This window comes from Saccopteryx bilineata, chromosome 12 (assembly GCF_036850765.1).
Source record: "Saccopteryx bilineata isolate mSacBil1 chromosome 12, mSacBil1_pri_phased_curated, whole genome shotgun sequence".
Taxonomy (NCBI): domain Eukaryota; kingdom Metazoa; phylum Chordata; class Mammalia; order Chiroptera; family Emballonuridae; genus Saccopteryx; species Saccopteryx bilineata.
Window position 1 is genome coordinate 33,543,354 of NC_089501.1, and position 20,031 is coordinate 33,563,384.

Below are 20,031 nucleotides of genomic sequence, written 5' to 3' on the forward strand. Positions count from 1 at the left end.
ATGCAATAATAGTTCAGATAAAATTACACAGTGGAATAAATTATATACAATAAATGACCAGAGTTGATTTAGAATAATTTACTTTAAAGGATCACACTAAAATTCTGAATTTGCAAATGCCTAATATTGATTACCTAAAGAGGGCTATCTATTTCTCATTACTTATCCTTAAGTTCTCCAGAGGAAAACTCCCATGAGATATTGTCTTTTGAATTGAGAATGAAGAAAACTAAGCCACTATAATTATAGATTCAAGAAAATAGATTTCTTTCTTGCATATTTAGTCTCCTTTTTTCCCCTCCCATTTTAATTATAAATAAAGCTCCATTGGACTTAGTAATTATTACCAGAATGAATTTGACTGCTTGTATCAAAATTTTCAGTTCCAGATTCCAAGATGGTGAAGGAGTACACAGGTGTACAAGCTGCCTCCTACCAGGACCAAATTGGATTACAACGTAATTTAAGAACAATCATCTTGAACAACCAACTTTGGACTAAAGGAACAGGAGTCTATAACCAAGGGTCACGGAAAAAGCCACAACAAGATGGGTAGGAAAGGTGGAGATTTGAAGGGTACCACCCAGCTCCCAAGAGCAAGCGGAGCGTGAGGGTCCAGAGGGACTCACACTGAGGGGAGGGTCGCCCTGAGAGGTGTAGGTCCTCAGCCCCAGGCCGAGAGCACCAGCCTAGAGCCCCAGAGCCTAGAAGACAAGCCCCCACAGCATTTGGTGGTGAAGAGAGCAGGGTTCCTGTTTACAAGAAAGAGATGGAGTTCTCAGATATGCAGACTCTGTCCTTCAAGGGCATGCGCAGAAAATCTCCTTCACAGCCACTTACGGGGCAATGGTGGAGGAAGAGCTGAAAGGACGGGAGTTCTGAGAGGAGAGTGTGAAGCTGGAGGCCCAGGGAGAGACCCAGTGGGGGACAGTCAACAGAACTCCTGTGCCGAGTCATTCTCCAACATCACAGTCATCATCATTCCTGGATGGAGCAGTCTCTTCCGAGAGGCACTAATCCTGAGGGAAAGCAACTGCTCTGCCTCAGGAGTCTCTCCTGTGCCAATCATGGTGACCAGGTTGTGCTGAGAAGCCAGGAGGCAGGGGTGTGTCAGTGACTCAGATTGTTGTTGAGGCCGGAGCGTTCCCTCACACACTACAAAGTCTAAGACCAGTAATCCTGCCTCACGGCAGACTCAGTACCAGCTGTCCAGCATGTGGGTGGACAACACATCTGGATCTCAGAGGCCACACCCTACTGAGGTTTCTGAAAAATGTCTGGAAAAACTGACACCTGGTACAGAGGTACAGAGCCACACCCACTACCCTTCCTCATCCCCAAAGGGCTGCATGCTCCAGACTCTACAAGAGGTTATTTCAGTGGCCGAGTCCAACAAGCATCCAGCAGATGGAGGCCGCAGGAGCAGGACTCACAGAACCCTGGCATTTTAAGCAGACCTTACCTCAGACCTAGAGCGGGCAGAAGCCAGCCTAGGTGTGCAGCTGGGCATTTCCGAGCACCTGAACCAAAAACGGTAGCCAAAAATTTTTGGATTGCTTGTAGATCCAAGAAAGTTGCTAAGGACCAGTCATGGGCAGTGTCTCCCACTGGTGTGGACTGGGTTTCTACGAGGGAGGCCCAGGACTAGGGCATCCAGTGTCCAGCTGCAGAGAGCATCGCTTCTGGATATAACAGCCTTTGCTAGAGTGGCATCCTAAGGATACCTGTAAGCGAGTTCAGCTCTCTGAGACCAGCACCAGCCCAGCATCTCACTTACATTAGATAAGGTGGAGCTTCACATTCAGCTGGCCTGGGTGCTGGATATCCTGCCCAGTGGGCTAGATTCCAAAGGGGAAGAAGAGAGGCCTGGAGCATGGACATTTAACATGAAGGCCTTTCTGACCCTATGGATAGATCTGGTCAAGGGCTTAGCCACTTTCTGGTGGGGGAGCACAGTCAGGCCCAAGAAAAAACTCTCTCAGTCTTCCTCCTTGAGACTGGGTCTCACCATCTGTAAGAACATCAGGAGAAGGGACTGTCAGTACCATTCAATCTGAACCGGCTATTCACCTAGCTCAGTAGAAATAAAATGTAAGTATTCAGCAGTGGCTGAGGAATTAGGCTCTGGAGTAGGGGCCACATTCCCCATACTGAGGTCCTGAACTAGGGGGTCCCACTAAAATGGCACTCTCAAACTCAGCTGCCCTAAAACTACCACCTTGCAACCTGTAGACGAGGTTGGCTGGCTGAGAGCAGTCTCAGCTTACACTACAGTCTTTCTACAGAACTTCTTGGGAAGTCCAGGCAGCAGCAAACAGAGGTGGACCAGATGAAAACTGAAGGCCCATCTCATGCAGCTTGCGGATTTTATGGAGCTACAATCATCACTGAGGAGAAAACTGATCTTTACACAAAATTTGGCTCGTCGCTGACTATACATGCACAAACACAAACAGCATAGAGATCAGTAACTGCAGACAAGAAGCTACAGCTCTGTCCTCTGAACCTCCATTGCATGAGTCATGGGGACTTGGTTTGGCTGAGAAGCCAGAAGAAAGGGGCACATCTGTGACCCAGTTTTGTAAGTGTGGAGGCTGCAGATTTCCTCCATATACTCCTAAGTCTTAGACTAATAATTCCACTTCACAGAAGACTCTATAGAAACTGTCCAGAGTGCAAGAAAACCACACTTCTGGGAATCTGAGGCTACACCCATCGGACTCCTGGGACCACCCCCACTCAGACTGTGAAAAAGTCTGGACAGACTGACAGCTGGGACAGAGAGGCAAAGTCACACTCCTCACCTTTCTTAATTCCTGAATTGCTAGAGGCTCTAAAATTTACCACAGTTCTTTCCAGTGGTGGAGTGTAAAATGCAGCCTGCAGACAAACGTTTCAGGAGGTGGGACCCAGGGAATCTTGGCATTTTAAGCGGACCTTCTCCCAGGCCCCGTGTGGATTAAAGCCAGCCTAGGTTTGCAATTTGGGATTTCCATTTGCACCTGGACCCAGCACAGGCAGACACAAACTCTGGACTGCTTGTAGCTCCAAGTAGGTTGCTGAAGGCAAATCATGGGCAGTGACTCCCATCGGTCTGCACCGTGTTCCTGCCAGGGAGGCCCAGGGCTGGCACATTCAGTGCCCAGCTGCAGAGAACATCGGTTCAGAACCTAACATCCCTTGCTAGATTGGTATCCAAAGAAATGGCTCCTCACACCTGGCCCAGCTGAGGCAAGTTCCGCTCTGTGTGATCAGCACCAGCACAGTGGCTCATGAGAATTAGATACGGTGGAGCTTCATATTGAGCCAGCCTGGTGCTGGATATCCTGCTCTCCAGGGTTAGATTCCACAGGGGAAAGGACAGAGGCTTGGAGCATGGACATTTAAAGTGTGGGTCCCTGTCAAATTATTGTTGGATCTGGTCGAGTGGCTTAGCCACATGCTGTGGCAGGGGCTACGTCAGCCCTAGAAGAGGACCCTCTAAGTCTTCCTCCCTGAGACCAAGGTCTCACCAGCTGTAAGAACTTCTACAGAGGAGACTGTCAGCCCCACTTGATGTGACCCTGCTGATCCCCTTGTTGCGGAGAAACAAAAATTGAGTATCCAAAATGACTGAGGGAAGAAGCTCAGGAGGAAGAGCCACATTCCTGATATGGAGCTCCTGACTAAGAGAACCCTGAAGTAGGGAATCCCCAACCCTGAGCCCAAGAGCCTAGAAGCACTGCCTACACAGCATGTGGAGGTGAAAAGAGCCAGGTTACTGTATGTGGGAAAGAGACTAAGCTCTGAGAGATGCCATTCAGTTTTAAAGGGCCCACACAGAAAATCTTGTTCAAAGCCACTTACCCAGGACCCCAGTAGAGGGAGAGCTGAGAGGAATAGAGATGCATGAGGAGAGTTTAAAGGTGGAGGCTCAGGGAGAGACACTGTGGGGGATGGCCACAGGATCCCTGTGCTGAGTCACTCTCCAATACTGCTGTTACCATCATTCTTGGTTGAAGCATTTCCTCTGAGCAGCATCAGCCTAGGGAGAGGTAACAGCTCTGTCCTCTGAGTCTCTCCTGCACGAGTCATGGTGACTTTGTTTGGCTGAGGAGCCGTGAAAAAATGGGCATATCAGTGACCCAGTTTTGTAGGTGTGGAGGCTGTAGCTTTCCTTTATACACTCTGGAGTCTAAGACCAATAATTCCACCTCATGGAAGACTCTATAGAAACTGTCCAGAGTGCAAGCAAAACACACTTCTGGAAATCTGAGGCAGCACGTACCAGACTCCTGGGACCACACCGACCTGAGAACTGTGAAAAAGTCTGGACAGACTGACACCTGGGGCAGAGAGGCAAAGTCACACTCCTCACTTTAATACCTGAATTCCCGCAGGCTCTAGAATTTACCACAGTTTTTTCCAGTGGTGGAGCACAAAATACAGCCTGCAGACAAATGTTTCAGGAGGTGAGACCCAGGGAATCTTGGCATTTTCAAGGGAACTTCTGCCAGGCCCAATGTGGATTAAAGCCAGCCTAGGTTTGCAATTTGGGATTTCCATTTGCACCTAGACCCAGCACAGGCAGACACAAATGCTGGACTGCTTGTAGCACCAAGCAGGTGGCTGAGGGCTCATCACAGGCAGTGTCTCCCACAGGTCTGCACCATGTTCCTGCCAGGGAGGCCTAGTGCTGGCACATTCAGTGGCCAACTGCAGAGAACATCAGTTCAGAACCTAACAATCCTTGCTAGATTGGTATCCCAAGGAATGGCTCCTCACACCTGGCCCAGCTGAGGCAAGTTCCACTCTCTGTGATCAGCACCAGCTTAGCGGCTCATGAGAATTAGATAATGTGAAGCTTCATATTGAGCCAGCCTGGTAATGCATATCCTGCTCTCCAGGGTTAGATCCACAGGGGAAAGGACAGAGGCTTGGAGCATGGACATTTAAAGTGTGGGTCCCTGTCAGACTATTGTTGGATCTGGTCGAGTGGCTTAGCCACATGCTGTGGCAGGGGCCATGTCAGTCCTAGAAGAGGACTCTCTAAGTCTTCCTCCCTGAGACCAAGGTCTCACCAGCTGTAAGAACTTCTACAGAGGAGACTGTCGGCCTCACTTGATGTAAACCTGCTGCTCACCTTGTTGCGGAAAAATAAAATTTGAGTATCCAGCAATGACTGAGGGATGAAGCTCAGGAGGAGGAGCCACATTCCTGATACTGAGCTCTTACTAAGAGAACCCTGAAGTAAGGGGTCCATAACATAGAGCCCTAGAGCCCTAGAGCCTAGAAACGCTGCCTACACAGCATGTGCATGTGAAAAGAGCCAGGTTACTTTCTTGGGAAAGAGACTGAGCTGTGGGAGATGCCATTCAGTCTTAAAGGGCCCACGCAGAAAACCTTGTTTAAAGCCACTTACCCGGGACCCCAGTAGAGGGAGAGCTGAGAGGACTCGAGTTGCATGAGGAGAGTTTAAAGGTGGAGGCCCAGGGAGAGACACTGTGGGGGATGGCCACAGGAACCCTGTGCTGAGTCACTCTCCAATACTGCTGTTACCATCATTCTTGGTTGAAGCATTTCCTCTGAGCAGCATCAGCCTAGGGAGAGGTAACAGCTCTGTCCTCTGAGTCTCTCCTGCATGAGTCATGGTGACTTTGTTTGGCTGAGGAGCCCTAAAGAAATGGGCACATTTGTGACCCAGTTTCTTAGCTGTGGAGGCTGCAGCTTTCCTTTATACACTCTGGAGTCTAAGACCGATAATTAGATCTCACAGAAGACTTTTTAGAAACTGTCCAGCATGCAAGCAAAACACACTTCTGAGAATCTGAGGCAATACCTACCAGACTCCTGGGACCACACCCACCTGAGGACTGTGAAAAAGTCTGGACAGACTGACACCTGGGGCAGAGAGGCAAAGTCACACTCCTCACTTTAATACCTGAATTCCTGCAGGCTCTAGAATTTACCACAGTTTTTTCCAGTGATGGAGCACAAAATGCAGCCTGCAGACAAACGTTTCAGTGGGTGAGTCCCAGGGAATCTTGGCATTTTAAACGGAACTTTTGCCTGGCCTAATGTGGATTAAAGCCAGCCTAGGTTTGCAATTTGGGATTTCCATTTGCGCCTGGACCCAGCACAGGCAGACACAAACTTTGGACTGCTTGCAGCTCCAACTAGGTTGCTAAAGGCAAACCATGGGCAGTGACTCCCATTGGACTGCATTGTGTTCCTGCCAGGGAGGTCCAGGTATGGCACATTCAGTGCCCAGCTGCAGAGAACATCGGGTCAGAACCTAACAACCCTTGCTAGAGTGATATCTGAAGAAATGGCTCCACACACCTGGCACAGCTGACGCCAGTTCCGCTCTGTGATCAGCACCAGCACAATGGTTCATGAGAATTAGATACAGTGGAGCTTCATATTGAGCTAGCCTGAGTGCTGGATATCCTGCTCTCCAGGGTTAGATTCCACAAGGGAAAGGACAGAGACTTGGAGCATGGACATTTAAAGTGTGGGTCCCTGTCAGCCTATTGTTAGATCTGGTCGAGTGGCTTCGCCACATGTTGTAGCCGGGACCATGACAGTCCTATTAGAGGACTTTCTAAGTCTTCCTCCCTGAGACCAAGTTCTGTAAGAACTTCTACAGAGGAGACTGTCAGCCCCACTTGATGTGACCCTGCTGCTGCCCTTGTTGTGGAGAAACAAAATTTGAGTATCCAGCAATGACAGAGGGATGAAGCTCAGGAGGAGGAGCCACATTCCTGATATGGAGCGCCTGACTAAGAGAACCCTGAAGTAGGGGATCCCTGACCCTGAGCTCTAGAGCCTAGAAACACTACCTAAAAAGCATGTGGAGGTGAAAAGAGCCAGGTTACTGCTTGTGGGAAAGAGACTGAGCTCTGAGAGATGCCATTCAGTCTTAAAGGGCCCACGTAGAAAACCTTGTTTAAAGCCACTTACCCGGGACCCCAGTAGAGGGAGAGCTGAGAGGACTAGAATTGCATGAGGAGAGTTTAAAGGTGGAGGCCCAGGGAGAGACACTGTGGGGGATGGCCACAGGAACCCTGTGCTGAGTCACTCTCCAATACTGCTGTTACCATCATTCTTGGTTGAAGCATTTCCTCTGAGCAGCATCAGCCTAGGGAGAGGTAACAGCTCTGTCCTCTGAGTCTCTCCTGCACGAGTCATGGTGACTTTGTTTGGCTGAGGAGCCGTGAAGAAATGGGCACATCTGTGACCCAGTTTTGTAGGTGTGGAGGCTGCAGCTTTCCTTTATACACTCTGGAGTCTACGACTGGTAATTCCACGTCATGGAAGACTTCTTAGAAACTGTTCAGAGTGCAAGCAAACCACACTTCTGGGAATCTGAGGCAATACCTACCAGACTCCTGGGACCACACCCACCTGAGGACTGTGAAAAAGTCTGGACAGACTGACACCTGGGGCAGAGAGGCAAAGTCACACTCCTCACCTTTCATAATTCCTGAATTGCTGCAGGCTCTAGAATTTAGCACAGTTTTTTCCAGTGGTGGAGTATAAAATGCAGCCTGCAGACAAACATTTCAGAAGGTGAGACCCAGGGTATTTTGGCATTTTAAGCAGACCTTCTCCCAGGCCCCATGTGGATTAAAGCCAGCCTAGGTTTGCAATTTGAGATTTCCATTTGCGCCTGGACCCAGCACAGGCAGACACAAATGCTGGACTGCTTGCATCTCAAACTAGGTTGCTGAAGGCATATCATGGGCAATGACTCTCATTGGTCTGTACCGTGTTTCTGCCAGGGAGGCCCAGGGCTGGCACATTCAGTGCCCAGCTGCAGAGAACATTGGTTCATAACCTAACAACCCTTGCTATAGTGGTATTCAAAGAAATGGCTCCTCACACCTGGCCCAACTGAGGCAAGTTCCACTCTCTGTGATAAGCACCAGCACAGCAGCTCATGAGAATTACATATGGTGGAGCTTCATATTGAGCCAGCCTGGTGCTGCATATCCTGCTCTCCAGGGTTAGATTTCACAGGGGAAAGGACAGAGGCTTGGAGCATGGACATTTAAAGTGTGGGTCCCTGTGAGCCTATTGTTGGATCTGGTTGAGTGGCTTAGCCACATGCTGGGGCGGGGGCCATGTCAGTCCTAGAAGAGGACTCTCTAAGTCTTCCTCCCTGAGACCAAGGTCTCACCAGCTGTAAGAACTTCTACAGAGGAGACTGTTGGCCCCACATGATGTGACCCTGCTGCTGCCCTTGTTGCGGAGAAACAAAATTTGAGTATCCACAATGACTGAGGGATAAAGCTCAGGAGGAGGAGCCACATTCCTGATAAGGAGGTCCTGACTAAGAGAACCCTGAAGTACGGGGTCCCCGAGCCAGAGCCCTAGAGCCTAGAAGCGCTGCCTACACAGCATGTGGAGGTGAAAAGAGCCAGGTTACTGTCTTGGGAAAGAGACGGAGCTCTGAGAGGCGCCATTCAGTCTTAAAGGGCCCACGCAGAAAATCTTGTTCAAAGCCACTTACCCGGGACCCCAGTAGAGGGAGAGCTGAGAGGACTAGAATTGCATGAGGAGAGTTTAAAGGTGGAGGCCCAGGGAGAGACACTGTGGGGGATGGCCACAGGAACCCTGTGCTGAGTCACTCTCCAATACTGCTGTTACCATCATCTTGGTTGAAGCATTTCCTCTGAGCAGCATCAGCCTAGGGAGAGGTAACAGCTCTGTCCTCTGAGTCTCTCCTGCATGAGTCATGGTGACTTTGTTTGGCTGAGGAGCCGTGAAGAAATGGGCACGTCTGTGACCCAGTTTTGTAGGTGTGGAGGCTGCAGCTTTCCTTTATACACTCTGGAGTCTAAGACCGATAATTCCACCTCATGGAAGACTTCTAAGAATCTGTCCAGAGTGCAAGAAAACCACACTTCTGGGAATCTGAGGCAACACCTACCAGACTCCTGGGACCACACCCACCTGAGGACTGTGAAAAAAACTAGACAGACTGACACCTGGGGCAGAGAGGCAAAGTCACACTGCTCGCCTTTCCTAATTCCTGAATTGCCGCAGGCTCTAGAATTTTTTCCAGTGGTTGAGTATAAAATGCAGTGTGCAGACAAACATTTCAGAAGGTGAGACCCAGGAAATCTTCGCATTTTAAGCGGACCTTCTTACAGGCCCCCTGTGGATTAAAGCCAGCCTAGGTTTGCAATTTAGAGTTTCCATTTGCACCTGAACCAGCAGAGGCAGACAGAGACTCTGGACTGCTCGTAGCTCCAAGAAGGCTGCTGAGGGCCCATCACAGGCAGTGTCTCCCACTGGTCTGCACCATGTTCCTGCCAGGGAGGCCCAGGGCTGGCACATCCAGTGCCCAGCTGCAGAGAACATCGGTTCAGAACCTAACAACCCTTGCTAGAGTGGTATCTGAAGAAATGGCTCTCACACCTGGTCCAGCTGGGGTAAGTTCCGCTCTGTGTGATCAGCACCAGCACAGCGGCTCATGAGAATTAGATACGGTGGAGCTTCATATTGAGCCAGCCTGGGTGCTGGATATCCTGCTCTCCAGGGTTAGATCCCACAGGGGAAAGGACAGAGGCTTGGAGCATGGACATTTAAAGTGTGGGTCCCTGTCAGCCTATTGTTGGATTAGGTTGAGGGGCTTAGCCACATGCTGGGGTGGGGGCCAAATCAGTCCTAGAAGAGGACTCTCTAAGTCTTCGTCCCTGAGACCAAGGTCTCACCAGCTGTAAGAACTTCTACAGAGAAGACTGTCGGCCTCCTTGATGTGACCTTGATGCTCAACTAGTTAGGAAGAAAATAAATTTGAGTATCCAGCAATGACTGAGCGATGAAGGTCAGGTAAGGAGCCACATTCCTGATACCGAAATCCTGACTAAGAGAACCCTGAAGTAGGAGTCCCACTGAAATTGTATTCCCAATCTCAGCTGCCCTAACCGAACAAGCTTGCAACCTGTGGTGGGGTTTTTTTCAGGAGGCCAGTCAGAGACCAACTATAGTCCTTCTACAGAAAACTCGTTGGGCAGCTACAAGAAGAGGTGGAGCAGCTACGAAATGGAGAAATATATTGCGGAGCTTGAGGTTTCTTTGGAGATTGAGTTTTTCATGGAGCTGCAGGCATCCCTGAGCAAGAGGAAGCTGACCCTTACACACTGGTTGGCCCCTTCACACTACCCAAGCCCAGAAAACACAGATACAAACAGCATAAAGTGCAGTAGCACAGACATGTGGCCCATAGCAGGTGACAAACAAAGCTGACACCAACCCAGGAAGATCTAGAACCAACACAGTAGTGGGTGGCAGACAGCACCAAACCTGGACTGAGTTAGTTACACAAGCACCACATCCAAAGGAGCAGTCTAGCAGGCAGCAACAATATGAAGAATAAATACACCCAACAGGACAGACATCGCAAAACGTAGAATACAAATGATTAAAAATGAACAATAGAGCCAATCAGCCTTAAGTAATAACCACATTCACAAAAGGAATATCTGCATTCAATACTCACATACAACAGAGGGAAATTCATACCCTCTAAAAGCATTTTTAGAACAAGGAAAACAGGTGGCCTGGACGTTAGTACCAACAAGCCTATCTTCTTCATAAAGACACCACAAAAATTCAAAGTCAGACATTGCTACCTAATACACAGAAAAAATGGGCCGACAAAGAAATGTGGCCCTGGCCGGTTGGCTCAGCGGTAGAGCGTCGGCCTAGCGTGCGGAGGACCAGGGTTCGATTCCCGGCCAGGGCACATAGGAGAAGCGCCCATTTGCTTCTCCACCCCTCCGCCGCGCCTTCCTCTCTGTCTCTCTCTTCCCCTCCCGCAGCCAAGGCTCCATTGGAGCAAAAGATGGCCCGGGCGCTGGGGATGGCTCTGTGGCCTCTGCCCCAGGCGCTAGAGTGGCTCTGGTCGCAATATGGCGACACCCAGGAGGGTCGCAACATGGCGACGCCCAGGATGGGCAGAGCATCGCCCCCTGGTGGGCAGAGCGTCGCCCCCTGGTGGGCGTGCCGGGTGGATCCCGGTCGGGCGCATGCGGGAGTCTGTCTGACTGTCTCTCCCTGTTTCCAGCTTCAGAAAACATTAAAAAAAAAAAAAAAAAAAAAAAAAAAAAAAAGAAATGTGACCCAAATGATCAACAGGAGATATTCCCAGAAAAAGAACTGAATGAAATAGAAGTAACCAAACTACCAGATGCAGAGTTTAAAATAATGATTCTTTTTTTTCCTTTTTTTTTTTTTGTATTTTTCTGAAGTTGGAAACGGGGAGGCAGTCAGACAGACTCCTGCATGCACCCGACCGGGATCCACCCGGCATGCCCACCAGGGGGCGATCCTCTGCCCATCCGGGGCATCGCTCTCTTTTGACCAGAGGAGGCGATGCTCTGCCCATCTGGGGCATCGCTCTGTTGTGACCAGAGCCATTCTAGCGCCTGAGGCAGAGGCCATGGAGCCATCCTCAGTGCCCAGGCCAACTTTGCTAGAGTGGAGCTTCAGCTGCGGGAGGGGAAGAGAGAGACAGAGAGGAAGGAGAGGGGGAGGGTTGGAGAAGCAGATGGGCACTTCTCCTGTGTGCCCTGGCAGGGAATTGAACCTGAGACTCCTGCACGCTAGGGCGACACTCTACCACCAAGCGAACCGGCCAGGGCCTAAAAGAATGATTCTTAGCATGCTCAAGGATCTGAGAGTAACAATGGATGGGTATAATGAGCACCTACATAAAGAGACAGCAAGCATCAAAAAGGACACTGAAATCATAAAAAACAACCCATCAGAAATGACAAATACAATATCAGAAAGGAAGATTGCATAAGAAGCAATCAACAGCAGGATAGATAAACCAGAGGATCGAATCAGTGATTTAAAAGACAAGGTCAACAGAAGCACAGAAGTAGAGCAGCAAAAGCTAAGAGGAGCAAAGAGACTGAGGAAACCCTACGATTCCTCGGTGACAACATGAAGGGAAACAACATCCCCATCATAGGGGATCCTGAAGGAGAAGAGAATGAACAGGGGTTAGAGAACCTGTTTGAAGAATTCATAGCTGAAAATTTCCCCAAACATGAAGAAAAGTTCACACAAGTTCAGACAGCACAGAGACTCCCATTAAAGAGGAAACCAAGGAGGCCTACACCAAGACACATCATAATTAAAATGCCAAGGTTAGGAGACAAAGAAAGAACACTAAAAGCTGCAAGGGAAAAGCAGTTCATTACCTGCAGAGGAGCCCTCATAATGATGATTTTCATCTTCTCAACAGAAACACTTGAGGCCAGAAGGGACTGGCAAAAAATATTCAAAGTGATGCAAACCAAGAACCTACAACCAAGACTGCTTTCTCCAGCAAGGCTGTTATTTAAAATGGATGGAAGAACTGAAAGCTTCTCATACAAAAAAAGACTCAAGGAATTCATTACAACCAAACCAGCACTTTATGAAATGTTAAGTGTTCTTTTGTAAAACGAGCAAAGGGAAAAAAATGAAAAAATAATCAAGTAAAAGTGGATTGTAGATTTAAAGAATAAAATGATAGATTCCAAGATTGCAATGACATAGGCAGACCTTCCAACTGCCACTTTCCAGAAGCAAATAGATTTAACCTAATTTCAGACAGTCATCTTGAATAAACCAACTTTGGACTGAATGAAGTGGAGTATATAAACAAGGATCAAAGAAGAAGCCACACCGAGAATGGTAGGAGGGGAGAAGACATAGAAAAGATTGCCCCCCTTCCAGGGGCGAGCTGTGGCTGAGGGGTGGGAGGCACTCTTACTGTGGGGAGGGTTTCATTGAGAAGTGTTCAACCTCAGGCAGGCAGCCCTAGCCTAGAGCCCCAGAGCCTGGAAGTGGTGCCTACACAGTATTTGAAGGTGAAAAGAGTCAGTTTTCTGTCTGCAAGAATGAGATGGAGCTCTTGGAGACTCAGGCTTCATCTTAAAGGGCCTGCACAGAATGTCTTGTTCACAGCCACTTACTCAGGGCTCGGGTGGGGAGAGAGCTAAGGAGACTAGAGTTGCATGAGGAGAGTTTAAATTTGGAGGCCTAGGGAGAGGGTCTGTGGGGGACGGCCACTGGAACCTATGTGCTGAGTCATTCATTCTCCAATTCTGCAGTCGCCATCCTTTGTGGGTGGTGAAATCCCCTCTGAGCAGTACTAGCCTGGGGAAAAGCAACTGCTCCACAATCAGGAGCCTGTCCTGCACCAGTCATGGGGACTGAGTCACTCTGAGAAGCCAGGAAGTGAAAGGCCCCTCAGGGACTCAGTTTTCTGGTGGCTACAGCTTTCCTCCATGTTCTCCTGAGTCTACGACTGGAGCATCCTCCTCAAAGGAGACTCAGTTGAAACTGTATGGAGTGCAGCCAGGCCACATATCTGGGCCTCAGAGCTCACACCCACTGGGCACCTGGGACACACCCTACTGAGTTCTGTGAAAAAAGTCTGAACTGACTGACAACTGAGGTAGAGATATGGAGCCACACCCAGCAGCTTTCTAATCCCTGAATGGCCTCAGACACCATACTCTACCAGAAATTTTTTCAGTAGCCAAGCCAAACAAGCAGACTGCAGGCAGAGGCTGTAGGAGACCTCAATTAGAGCCCTATGGCCTATTATGCAGACCTTTTCCAGCACAGTGTGGGTAAAAGCCAGCCTATGTTCGCAGCTTGATATTTTCACGTGCACCTGGGCCCAGTAGAGGCAGCCACAAACTCAGATTTGCTTGTAGCTCCAGGAAGATTGCTGAGGGCCTGTCATGGGCAGTGTCTCCCACTGGTCTGCACCTGGTTCATGAATGGGAGGCCCATGGCTGGCACATGCAGTGCCCAGCTGTGGAGAACATCAGTTCAGGACCTAACAACCATGCTAGAGTGGTATCCTAAGGAATGGCTCCTCACACCTGGCCCAGATGTGTTAAGTTGTGCTTTCTGTGATCAGCACCAGCACTGTGGCTTATATGCATTGGAGAAGGTATAGCTTCGCACTCAGCTGGCCTGGGTGCTTGATATCCTACCCTGCTGGAAAAGGGAAAGGGAAAGGAACAGGTAGAGAAGGCGAAAAGGAGGCTTAGAGCATGGACATTTAAAGTGTGGGTCCCTGTGAGCCTATTGTTGGATATGGTCAAGGGGTTTTGACATATGCTGGGGGCCAAGTCAGCCCCAGGAGTGGACACTCTCAGTCTTCATGAGACCAAGGTCTCACCAGCTGTAAGAACTTCTATAGAGGAAACTGTCGGCCCCACTCAATCTGACCTTGTTTCTCATCCTGTTGGGGAGAAATAAAATTTGAGTATCCAATGATGACTGAAGGATTAGGCTCTGGAGAAGGGGCCACATTCCGCATATTGAGTTCCTGACCAAGAGGCCCTGAAGTAGGGGTCCCACACGACAGTCTTTCTACAGAAAACTTGTTGGGAAGACAGGCAGATACAAGAAGAGCTAGGGCTGCTGAGAAGGGGAGGAAATTTAATGTAGCTATGGGTTTTATAAGAAGCCTGAACTAGCAGACAGCACCAACCCTAAACTCAGCTAGGTACACAAGGAACATGTACAAAGGAGGATTTTAGCAGGCACCACACAGTACAAAGAATAAATATACACAACAGTACAGACATTGGGCAGTGTGTCATACACATGATCATGGTTGACCCTTAGAGCAATGAAGTGTAAAGGAATAACCATACCAACAAAATGAACAATTGCATTCAATATTCACAAACAACAGTAGGGAATATAGTGCCCTTACGAAGCATTCCTAGAACAAGGGAAATTGCTTGCCTGGAGGTCAGTACCACCAAGTTTATCCTCCTCGTAAAGACACCACAAAAATTTCAAAGACAGCATTACCTAATACACAGAAAAAAAGGCAGTCAAAGAAATGTGACCCAAATGAATCAAGAATAGAAATCTCCAGTAAAATAACTAAATGATATGAAAGTAACCAAACTACCAGACACAGAAGTTAAAATAATGATTCTTATGATGCTTGTGAAGTTTAGAGCAATAATAGATGGACATAATGAGCATGTAAATTAAAAGATAGCAAACATCAAAAAGGACATTAAATCATTAAAAGAAAGCAGTCAGAAATGAAAAATACAATATCATAAATGAAGACTGCACTAGAAGCAATCAACAGTATGCTGGATAAAGCAGAGGATCAAATCAGTGATTTAGAAGACAAGATAAAGACACATGAACCTCCATGTTCATCTCAGCATTTTTCACAGTGGCCAAGACATGGGAACAGCCTCAATGCACTTCAATAGAAAATTGGATAAAGAAGATGTAGTACAGATATACAATGGAATACTACTCAGCCCAAAGAAATGATGACATAGTATCATTTACGACAACATGGATGGACCTTGAGAACATTCTACTGAGTGAAATAAGTAAAACAAAAAAAGCTAAGAACTCTATGATTCTATGCATAGGTGGGACACAAAATTGAGACTCATGGACATAGATAAAAGGACAAGGGTTAACAGAGGGAGGGAAAGGGAAGTGTGCAAGGTGGTTGGGGGAAAGAATAGGGACTTAATGAAAAACAAAATATAAGGTAACAGAAGATGATTTAACTTTGGGTGATGGATATACAGCATAATGGATCATCCAAATGATGTGGAGATGATTTCTCTGAATTTATGTACTTTGGTTGTCCAATTTAATTGTTTAAATAAAAAAATCCCAGACAAGATAAACATAAAGAAGTAAAGCTGGAAAATGTAAAGAGGTGCAAACTGACTGAGGAAACTTTAAGAGACCTCAATGACAACATGAAGAGAGACAACATCCACATCATAAAGGTTCCTGAGGAAGAAGAGAATGAACAAAATTAGAAAATTTGTTTGATGAAGGAAAAAGTCACACAAGTACAAGAAGCACAGAGACAGCCAAAGTTAAGAGACAAACAAAGAATACTAAAAACTACAAGGAAAAGCAATTACCTGCAGAGGAGCCCCCATAAGGATGATACCCAATTTCTCAACAGAAAGTCTTGGAGCTAGTAGGGTTTGGCAAGAAATATCCAAAGTGATGCAAAACAAGAACCTACAACCAAGACTGCTTTATCTAGCAAGGCTGTCGTTGAACATTGAAGAAGAAATACAAAGCCTCCCAGAGCAAAAAATAATTAAAAATATAAAACACTGAATGAATTCATTACAACCCAATCAGTACTGCAAGAACTGTTAAGGGGCATAGTATAAAAAAAGAAAAATTGAGAAAAATAAAAATGTAGATTTAAAGAATAAAATGGCAATAAATAAGTATGTGTCAAATATAACCTTAAATATAAATGGATTAAATGCTCCAATCAAAAGACATAGGGTAAGCTGCATGGATAGAAAACAGGACCTGTACTTATGCTGTCTACAGGAGACTCACCTCAAAACAAACAATACACATAGAGTAACAGGGAAGGAATGAAAAAAAGTAATTCATGCAAATAGAAATGTAAAGAAAGCTGGGGTAGCAATACATATAACTGACACAATAGACTTTAAAACAAAGGTTAGTGTAAGGTATAAAGAAGGTCACTACATAAAGATAAAGAGAGCAATCCAACAGGAAAATATAACCATTCTAAATATTTATGCACATAATATAAGAGCATCTAAATATATAAAACAGCTTTTAATAGACATAAAGGGCAAGATCAACAGCAATAGCATAATAGGGAATTTTAATACCCCACTAACATCAATGGATAGATCCTCCAGATAGAAAACTAACAAAGACACAGAGGCCTTAAATGTCACACTCGATCAACTGGATTTAATTTATATCTTCAGAACTTTCACAGTAAAGCAGCAGACTATACATTCTTTTCAAGTGCTCATGGTACATTCTCTAGGATAGACACATGTTAGGATACAAAACGAGTCTCAATAAAGTTAAGAAGATTGAAATCTTATCGAGTATCTTCTCTGAACACAATGGCATGAAACTAGAAATCAACTACAATAGAAAAACTGAAAACATTCTAACATTTAGAGGCTATATAGTATGTTATTAAATGACAAATGGGTTAACAACGACCTCAAGGAAGAAATCAGAAATTTTTTTGAAAAAATAAAAATGAACATATAACAACCCTGAATTTATGGGACACAGCAGAAGAAGTTCTGAGAGTGAAGTTCATAGCATTACAGGCCAACCTTCAGAAGCAAGAAAAAGCTCAAATAAATAACTTAATCCTGCACCTAAAAGAACTAGAAAAAGAACTACAAATAAAGCCCATAGGAAGTAGAATGAAGGAACTAATAAGATCAGAGTGGAAATAAATATATAAAGGCTAAAAAGAAAATACAGAAGATCAATGAAACCGAGATGGTTCTTTGAAAAGGTACACAAGATTGACAAGTTTGTAACCAGATTCATCCAGAAAAAAAAGAGAGAATTCAAATAAAATTAGAAATGAAAGTGGAGATGTAACAACAGACACCACAAAAATAGAGAGGATTGTAAGAAAATATTATGATGATCAAAATGCCTAAAAATTGGAAAACCTAGAAAAAGGTTATATTGCTAGAATCATAAAATCTTCCAAAACTCAATCTGGAAGAATCAGTGAACTTAAACAGACCTATATCAACAAATGAAATTGAAACAGTTATCAAAAAATTCTCAGCAAACCAACCTCCTGGACCAGATGGCTTCACAGACAATTTTTACCAAACATTCAAGGAAGAACTAACACCTGTCTTTCTCAAGCTATTTTAAAAAATTCAAGAGGAGGGAAAACTTACAAACTTTTTTTATGAGGCAAGCATGATCCTCCTTTGAAAACCAGGTAAAGACACTGGAAAGAAAAAAAAAAACTATACGCCAATAACCCTGATGAACAGACATGCTAAAATTCTCAACAGAATATTAGCAAACTGGATCCAACAATACCTTAAAAATATCATACTTCATGATTAAGTGAGATTTATTCCAGGGAGGCAAGGCTGGTATAAAAATCACATAATTATATCAATAGATGCAAAAAAAGCATTTGATGAAATTTAGCACCCATTTATGATCAAAACTTTTAGCAAAGTGAGGATACAGGGAACATAGATTAACATAATAAAGGCCATCTATGACAGCCAGCCAGACAACATAATAATCAATGGGCAAAAATTAAAACCAATCCCGTTAAGATCAGAAACAAGGCAGAGGTGCTCCCATTCACCACTTTTATTCAACATAGTTCTGGAAGCCAAGAGAAAGCATATATCATGTTCATGGATAGGAAGAATAAACATCATTACAATGCTTATATTACCCAAAGCAATCTATAAATTCAATGCAATCTTTATTAAAATACCAATGGCATACTTCAAAGATACAGAGTAAATATTCCAGATATTTATATGATACCAAAGAAGAAGACCAATAGCCTCAGCAATCCTGAAAATGCAGAATGAAGTGGGAAGTATCACACTTCCTGATACCAAGTGATACTAAAAGGCCATTGTACTGAAAACAGCTTGGTACTGGAATAAGAACAGGCATACAGATCAGTGGAACAGTACAGAGAATCCAGAAATAAACCCATGCCTTTATGGTCAATTGATATTTGACAAAAAAATGTAAGAGCATACAGTAGAGTAAAGACACTTTCTTTCACACATGGTGTTGGGAAAATTGAACAGGTACATGCAAAAAGAATGAAACTAGATCAACAACTTACACCATTCACAAAAATAAAATCAAGATGGATAAAAGACTTACATGTAAGTCACAAAACCATAAACATCTTGGAAGAAAACATAGGCTTGTAAACTCTCTGATATCACTTGTAGCAATATTTGCTGATTTATCTCCACAAGCAAGTGAAATAAAGAACCGGATGAACAAATGGGACTATATCAAACAAAGCTTTTGCAGAGCAAAAAACTCCATGAACAAAATAAAAAGACAACCCACACAATGGGAGAACATATTCTCCAATTCATCTGATAAAGGGTTAATACCCAAAATTTATAAAGAACTTCTAAAACTCAACACCAGGAAGGTAAACAATCTAATTTTTTAAGTGGGCAAAAGAACTGAAAGACACTTCTCCAAAGAAGACATACAGATGGCCAATAGGCATATGAAGAATGTTCAATGTCACTAATCATCAGAGAAATGCAAATTATACCACAATGAGATGCCACCTCACACCTGTCAGAATGGTGCTCATCAACAGAACAACACAGAATAAGTGCTGGTGAGGGTGTGGAGAAAAGGGAACCGTCCTGCATTGCTGGTGGGAATGCAGACTGGTGCAGCTCCAGTGCCCTAAAAGGCTTCATAGGATTCTATCAGGGCCCTACTTCAAGAGTGGAGAAAAGGTCATTAAACTGAAGCCTGCCAGGCTTCCCGGCCTGATCAAGGGACACATCATTGCTGTGGAAAGAGGAACTCGAAAAGGTAAGCTGCCCCTTTGCTCCATGGAGGGAGGGTTCAGTCTCTTCTAGCCCTGCTTTAGCTACCTGTTACCAGGCCTTGCCCAGCATGCTGGGAATTGCCACTGAAGGCCCAAGGACAACATTCAGGGTCCTAAGGTATTTATTCCTAGTAGCCGATAAGCTAATCTCATTTCTTGTAAATACAAGGGCCATCTACTATGCCTCACTTGAATATTTGAGTTTTATTTATCCCTCAAAGATCTCTACTGTGAGTACTGACAGTCTGAGTTTGTTACTTTATTTAATGTATAGTATCTCCTTTATTCCTCTGTCTCAATGCCCATGCCTATTGTAGGCTGGGACATGCTGCTAAATCCAGCTAGAAGCAGTGGTTACTAGGACTTAAAGTCTAGCTGCAAAGTGTAGAAATGTAACCACCCTTTCCCTAAGTACTTGCAGGATTTACAGTTTACTCAGTAAACTGTTCAGACTGTCCAAGAGGCACTTCCAGCATTACATCACCCAAGGACTGACTTTCATGTGGACAGGTCCACACACACCATAATGCTGACAACTCCCACTGCTGCTAAAATAGAAAAACAACATGCCTTACTGCAACCACAAATGGAAACCGGTTGGTCTACTTATGGCAAATATATGAAAAACA

General features: G+C 45.5%; 1 protein-coding gene across 1 annotated transcript in view; it reads right to left on the reverse strand.

Moving 5' to 3' along the window:
- Positions 1 to 931: 931 nt before the first annotated feature.
- The window catches only part of LOC136316061 (microtubule-actin cross-linking factor 1, isoforms 1/2/3/4/5-like), a 30,577-nt gene continuing 11,477 nt past the window's right edge, over positions 932 to 20,031 (reverse strand). The window contains 3 exon segments of the mRNA XM_066247804.1: positions 932 to 1,084; positions 1,463 to 1,520; positions 11,924 to 11,974. Of these exon segments, the coding sequence (XP_066103901.1) occupies positions 932 to 1,084; positions 1,463 to 1,520; positions 11,924 to 11,974 (262 nt within the window).